Source organism: Perissodus microlepis, chromosome 10 (assembly GCF_051167445.1).
Source record: "Perissodus microlepis isolate ML-2025 ecotype Zambia chromosome 10, ASM5116744v1, whole genome shotgun sequence".
In the NCBI taxonomy this organism is placed as follows: Eukaryota; Metazoa; Chordata; class Actinopteri; order Cichliformes; family Cichlidae; genus Perissodus; species Perissodus microlepis.
In genome coordinates this window covers 14,980,532-14,988,244 of record NC_140470.1, presented here as the reverse complement: position 1 = coordinate 14,988,244, position 7,713 = coordinate 14,980,532, and the positions used below count along the sequence as shown (strand labels likewise).

General features: G+C 39.9%; 1 protein-coding gene across 1 annotated transcript in view; it reads left to right on the top strand.

Moving 5' to 3' along the window:
* Window positions 1-1,846: 1,846 nt before the first annotated feature.
* Window positions 1,847-7,713, top strand: part of vsig10l2 (V-set and immunoglobulin domain containing 10 like 2) — a 30,067-nt gene continuing 24,200 nt past the window's right edge. Inside the window, exons 1-6 of the mRNA XM_084941646.1 lie at window positions 1,847-1,916; window positions 2,539-2,892; window positions 4,059-4,334; window positions 4,986-5,261; window positions 5,502-5,798; window positions 5,907-6,164. Coding sequence (XP_084797772.1) covers window positions 1,847-1,916; window positions 2,539-2,892; window positions 4,059-4,334; window positions 4,986-5,261; window positions 5,502-5,798; window positions 5,907-6,164 — 1,531 coding nt within the window. The remainder of the gene's footprint in view (window positions 1,917-2,538; window positions 2,893-4,058; window positions 4,335-4,985; window positions 5,262-5,501; window positions 5,799-5,906; window positions 6,165-7,713) is intronic.

The window sequence follows — 7,713 nt, the reverse complement described above, 5'->3', positions numbered from 1 at the left end:
TGTAAGAACAACCAGAAATGACACTTTAGCTTCCTAATGCTGAAGTCCTGTTTATTTAAAATGTGGATTTGGGCCAACAAGGCTTAGCACTGAAAGGAACAGGATATTAGCTTAGTAATAACATCAGTGTTACAGCTTAAAACATGAACACTTAAATCACTTAAATCTTCACCATTCTGACACTGGTATCATTAACTATCATTAACTGACTGACTACCTAAACCATGTTAATTAAAACATTTTTTAATGCTTAATTTGTGTGTTTTGATTTAATGTTATTTCCCAGAAGATTATATGTAAATGGCCATTTACCATTATATTATATTTACAATCTAGATGTTTAAAAAAACAGATCTATTATGGATTCTATGTCTGGCTCATAGCTCCCCCTCTCTCCTTGTCAGCTGCTACTTTCAAATGTGCAGTTTTTATAGTGAAAGCGAGTGCATTGACTCACTCTTGAGTCTGCTGCTCCTGCCGCTGGGCTTTAAAGTTGATGGATATTGTAATCAGTTTCTGATTGTACCAAGGGAACGCCTTGTTCTTCTGCATAAGTCTGATCAGATTTACTATTAAGCTCTCAGACAATAAGTTTATAAATTTCATACGTTGTACTTCTATAAAATAAAACTGCTCCGAGTGGCACCGGGCTCAGATTATTTTCTTTTGGTTTCATTTTCTGATTTATTATGAACCTTAATATCTTGTTGGGATTTGATGAACTGAAGCTAAAACTGATCTCATCTCACATTACATGCTACCTAAAAGTCCCTCCTGCCCCTCTACAAAGATAAAAACTTTCTTTAAAAAGAAGGATTAGGAAAAATGGACCCCAAGACCGTGCATACATGCAGGATCAGTTTTTTATTAACTGGAAATATACATCTTGATATGTGCAATGATAAAGACCATGCTACGAGGAAACATGGCAATGACTGCAAGATGCCAGATATCTAAATCAATTTCAACACTAATCCCATCAGTAGAGGTTAAGCTTCCCATTTTCTCCTCACATGATCCGATGAAGAAATCTGAAGCCTTTGATTTCACTGTTTACCTATCAAAACAAAGATACAATAAAAAAAAAAACATTGTTTGATCTTACTTTGACTATACAAATGAATATTTTTGCTGAGATCCTCGCTTACTAAATCATTAAAACCTCTTGTTTTTTGCACAAGATATTTTTGTATTTAAGCTGGCACTAAAAGAAAAACAAAGGGCAAAGAAAATATAAGAAGATATTAATCTCTTTTAATCCCCCTTTTTTTTTTATCCCTGAGCTTTGAGTGCATCCTCTGCGAGGCTATATGAAAATGACTGTTGATAACATTGATCAGCATTCCCACTTTGGTCACAGCTTGAAGAGGATGATGTAAGGATTTCATTACAGTAAAACCTCTGTGAGATTTTCACATGTGAAAGATGTGTAGAGGAATGTCAGCTTCATCCCGTGCAGCCTTGGCTGTATGAGTAGTTGTGTGAAAGGCTAACCCATCCACTCATGCATATGTCTTGCATAATAGATGATTTTGGTATAACTGATATTCTAAACCAGCAGGAGAAACAAAGACGGACAGAGAGAAAGGAAAAACCCATTAATACTTCGGTCTAAATCAGTTTACCGATCCTCCGTCCCTTCCTGCTCTCAGTCTTGTAAAGTCAGTCTCTGCAACTGGATTCCCCGAGAAACTCGTGCATCAGAAAGACAGAACGATGAAAACCTCAGGCACCTGAGGGCAGGCAATAACGTGTTATTTTCAGGGCCACGAAATATTCACCTTTCAATCTCAAACACATTTTTTTGGAGTAAAGAAGCTGTTGGACTCAAGATCATCATGATACCATGGTGGCACCACTGCTAGGACTGGCTGTTCTGTTTCTAACTACCAGTCTGGTCACTTTGGGGGCAAATGGTAAGAGTTTTCCAGTGTCCGTGGATTAATTTACACTTTTATTGTTATTGTCTACATAACATCAGACACTAATTATTATAACATAATCTATCTGGCAAGTTAATTTAGATTAAGAGAAGTAAATTTTTCAGTACCTGCAATTCTGTTGGAATTATTGCATAACAGACAAACTAGTAAAGGCTTATTACAATTTCTATGGTATTTTTTTTACTCTCTGTCACATTTCAAAATTCATTATGCTCAAAACAATTTGAGACTTTTGTACTGTTTTTTTAAACAGAAAAACGGATAAATCTGTTTGTATTTGTCTCACATGGATCAAATGATGATAAACAGAAACTTGCAGATGAAATTAAAAACAAAGAAGAAAGAAAATGTGTTTGAAAAACTGAATCTGGCATTAAAAAAATATTAGAATTGCTTTTTATAACATTACACTGCCTCTGAAACTGACTGTGTAATCAATCCTGCAACCGAACACTGACCGGGCATATGACACCACCGTCTCCTGTTGCTTAACAGACACACACAAACAGAGTGTTTGTGTGTGGGTCCATTATTTTATGGACCCACACACATTGTACCCACACACATTGACCATTGTATCCTCTGCCTCCTCCAGATGTGCAGATCAATCATAAAGGGGAGGTGGTGTACCAGGACACCAGTGTGTATGGGGTGGTGGACAACGCGGTGACCCTGGAGTGTGGTACCACCGTGCCTGACATGTATATATGGAGCTTCACCAAACCCGGCACTGAAGCAATAAAGGCTGTGGTGTATAATGTGGGTCAAGGAATAAAGACCCAGAAGTTGGCTGAGACACTCGGCCAACCAACAGTCATCTCAAACAGCTCAGCTTTGAGGATTGAGAAGCTCCCTCTGGCATCACATGGCTTATTCACCTGCCAGGCCTTCTATGACATAGCACAGGAGGCCAAAGTCTACTACTACTATGTCCATCTGACTGTTCGAGGTAAGAACTCCCCTCAGAAACAATGTTCTTCCTAAACACTCTCAGATCATGGCAAAAAAGAGCTAGTCTGCACAAGGTGAAAAACTTCAGCGGCTTTATAGAAACTAATATTTGAAGCAGTTGCGAAATAATCTTGGAGAAACTAAAAACCTTTGGGCCATCTTTCATCTTGGTGCCTTATGTGTTGACCAAACTTTAAAAACAATAGTTAATGGACATAATTTTAATTCTATAAATATGTACATATAAAGACAGCATTAACCAAGAGTCACGAAAGAGAGAATAGTACACCAAATGTGGAGGCCAAGAAAGTGAAGGCATAAAGTGACACCTTGATGTCCACACAGGTGTGGGCCCTTTTTTCATATCACCCTACACACAGTTTTGGAGCTCAGTTGGTCAACACAGCCTGCCATAAATTCCAAGATGCTTATCAGTGTCACCTGCTGTGATCAGTGATTCTTGATTCGAGCTACTAGCCATCAATGGCAGTACTTCGCTTTGCTGCTCAACGTAGTGAAAGATGTTTTTCAAAGAAGTTTCCAAAGAGACTTGCAGTGGAAACGTGGTTTCCACTAGAGCGATACACGAGGAGAGCTTATGTATTTGGTTGCTCAGAAAATTACCAAGAAGGTAACTGTGAGCCAGGCTGTTTGTCTTTGCAGGCAAAGACCAGATCCTCCTCCTTGTGCATGCAGCAGTTATCTTGTTTGTTGTACTTGTCTCAGGTCTCTACTACTACAAGCACAGATTAAACAGACAGAGAAGATGTTGCTGTTGGCCTTGTGACTACATCGGAAGACACAAAAACAGGCCCAGGTGCAGTGAGGTGCAGATGGAGACTCTGAAATATGTTAGAATCTGACACATTCTCTTAAACATGCCATCAAGCATTCCTGACAGAAGAAAGACAACAGCCAGAGTGCATTAACAATCAAAAATGGTGTGATAAAGTATATAATGGAGTTGAAGGGTGTGATGTTTGTGACTGGGCTATAAGTGTAAAAATTAGGTCCTTGGTACTGAGGGGGAGGAGCCTTGGGAAGATTAACTGATATCAAAGCCTCTTCGAAGCTGAAGATTGTGTTATTTATTGAACACTGTGACTCATTTTCAGTGAAGACGGTAAACATACCTTCACGTGTGTAACTTTATCTTAACCACAGTGCCTGTCAGCAAGCCTTACCTCCTCATGAACGATGCTCCTCCAGTGGAAGGATCTATAGTGTGGATGAACTGTAGTGTGGAAAATGGGACTGGACCGATCCTGTATGTGTGGCACTATGAAACCTACAATGGTAACGCCACAACCTTTGAAATGGGCAACAGCAGCATTATTAACATGACCAACGTTAACCGCAACCACACCGGTTGGTACCGCTGTGTGGCCAGCAACGCCGTCAACAGCGAGAGCTCCAAACGTCTATGGCTGGACATCCTCTGTGAGTATAATTAGATCAGGGAGACCTATTTCTTCATTCGTTATTCATTTCTTCATTTAAAAATTAAAAGAAAGTATCAGTATGTAAAAACTTAATGCACTGCAGGTCAGTGTTTTGAGCATTTTTCAGTTAAATTCATTTACTTCTGTATTGTTTCCATCTAAAAAAAAAAAAAAAGTAATGCCCTGTTAAGAATTTGGCTTTTATCCCCAAATTCAAAAAATGCTGATCACAGTACAAAAATTATGTAATTATCTGAATTTTTAGGGAATTACACATATTTTTAAAAAAGTTCCAGGTGTCATGAGTTGTCAAAAATTAAAAACAAAAGATTCTGCACTTGTATTTTAGATTCTTATTAGAGCTGATTCAAGTTAGGGTTAATTTAGCTGCTGTATGTCTCAACTGCTAATGTAAAACTAAGTAAGAGTCCTACGTTAAACTGGATTTCTTATTAGCTTTCTGTAATTTGCATATAACACGCCTGTGTTATGTGGGCTTGGGCTTGAAGCTTTCCTTGTAGTTAGTGATGGATCAAGTTGGAGTTAGTTTTCTTTCTGTCGCATAAAACAAAGATTTCTTTGTTTCACAGGCACATAACACGCCTGTGTCCCTTATTTCTTGATTTGCATTCATATTCTTTCTCATCAGTTGGACCAGACATTCCTCAGATAGACGTGACTCCGTACACTATGACCAGGCGGGGTTACTCGGCTCTGGAGACGGAGGCTGTTTCCTTGCTGTGTCAGGCCCAGTCCAATCCAGCCAGTCAGTACGTCTGGTTCTACAACAGCTCCCAGGTCTACACCGGGCAGAAGTTCACCATCACCAAGAGCCTCCGTATGCACACTGGTGACTACACCTGTTTGGCACAGAACACCTACCTCAACACCAGCTCCAATAACACCATCAGCCTGACTGTCTACTGTGAGTGTGACCTCTGACCTCGTGACCATGCTATTAATCATCTTACTCCTCTGTCAATCCTCGTATGCTGCACTGACCTGAGCTGTTCCATCGCTGTACTGCATTTCACCAGGATTATAAAACACTACAATGAATCACAATTTCACATTTTTAATAAAACACTACAAACAACTTTTATTTTCATCTTTCTTGTTCATGAATATCCTACCAACTTCTAACTTCATATGTTATCCCCCACAGACCCCCCAGATGGCTCCCCGTCCTGTTCTGTGGAGCCGGCTCTGAATCACACCTCTCTGCGGCTGCTGTGCTCCTGGCCTGGTGGTTTCCCCTCACCTTCCCTCCACTGGACTGGAGACCTGATACAAGATCAGTCCAACACAGCCCAGCAAACAAGTTCAGCCTCCAGCACTACCATCCTCATCAGCATTGCAATCTCGCTGCCCTCTGGAGGCCCGACTTCTAATAACAGCTTGTTTACGTGCGTGGGCTCCCATCCTGCCCTGAAACAGTCGACACAGTGCAGCACACGCACATGTGGGTGCAGATATGTCAACAAAGAACAACAGAAAGTTAAACAAATGAGAGTGTAAATGTGAAGATTATACACTTTGAACATCACTAATTTGATTTATCCTCCATCAGATATTCCCCCTGCAGAGCCAGTGTGTTTTGTTGACGTGACTAATGACAAACAGTACTTCATGCTGTCCTGCTCCTGGGAAGGAGGGTTCCCTAAAGCCTTGGTGTGGTGGGAGGGACCTGCGGGCCAGAGCAGGGGTGGAAAAGAAAACTCCAACATCCTGATCCTTCCGTACGGGACAGCTCACAGTGGGAAACCTTACACCTGCTATGCCAGGCACCCACTTCTGGTTCAATCCAAGACCTGCAGCCTCACACTGGGTCAGTGCGAGTGATGTTCAGCTTACTTAATCTGAGAACCATGTTATCACTTCTAACATTTCACAAAGTTTTTAAAGGATCCTTGAAATTCTAAGCCTTTGAATTGTGACAACTTTATGTACAAATCCGGACATGTTTTAGACCTTTTTAATGGAAGGAACAAAACGTAAATGCCATTATTAATTTATTTGAAATTATATTTTCTAATTCAGGATGTTACATAGAATAAGTTAAAATATGTCGCATTTATCTAAGTGATGCTTTGTTATAACAAATGTTCATCATACGAATTTGCTCAACCACATGAATTCAATTTAGTTTTATTTATAAAGCACCATATCACAACAAGAGTTGCCTGAAAGTGCTTTACATTGTAAGATAGACACTACAATAATACAAAGAAAGCAGAGAAAACTCCAACAATCATATGACCCCCTATGAGCGAGCGCTTTGGCGACAGTGGGAAGGGAAAACTCCCATTTAACAGGAAGAAGCCTCAAGCAGAACCAGGGTTACTAAGGGTCGGGCATCTGCCTCGACAGTTTGGGGTGAAGAGAGGAAGACAGGAAAACAGGACAGCTGTTATGAATAGAGAAACTCCTGTATTCATAGAGACCAAAATAATTTATTTTACCGGTTTGTAAACATGCTTTATATTTCCTATTAAATCTGCATTTTAATATATGAGCAGGCCATTACAGATGTTGTCTGGTCAAACCAAGAACAAAATTATACTGGTTGAGAAAAACTTTGGGACAAATATTATTAAGCCTTTGGGCCCTTTCTTAGGTTTGAACCTGGATTTGACTAAAGCTTACATACCAGAGGTTAACATATAATCTATATTTTTAGTCAAAAATGTGACAATATTCTTCTTCAACAGACCTGCATGTATGATTTTGTCTTAAACACAGTGCCTGTCAGTAAGCCTTACATCCTGATGAGCAATGCTTCTCCAGTGGAAGGATCTTCAATGTGGATGCGCTGCAGTGTGGAAAATGGAACTGAACCGATCCAGTACACCTGGCACTATGAAACCTACAATGGTAACGCCACAACCTTCGCACTGGGCAACAGCAGCATCATCAACATGACCAATGTCAACCGCGCCCACACCGGTTGGTACCGATGTGTTGCCAGCAACGCTGTCAACAGCGAGAAATCTGAACGCCTATGGCTGAACACTCTGTGTGAGTTTTAATATATAAACATTTTTAAAACAAGTTTTCAGTAAATACATTAAAAACTACAAGCAATTAAAAGCACACAACTGTTGCAGACCACAAGTAAGCGAAATGTTTTGTTTTCTATACTTGGATTTTTTTAGTACCCAGCATGATTCAGTTTTTACTTTGATATTTTATGTCTGATTACACTTAAAGAGAATGTGCTGGTATCTGGCACCAAGATTTTAGCAACAGATCCTTTAATTCCCATACGTTGCAAGATAGGGCCTCCATAGATATGACTTATATGTCCGACAAATCCCACAGATGCTCAAAAACACCGCAGACTTTTTGTTGTGCTCCTCAAACTATTCCTGAAACAT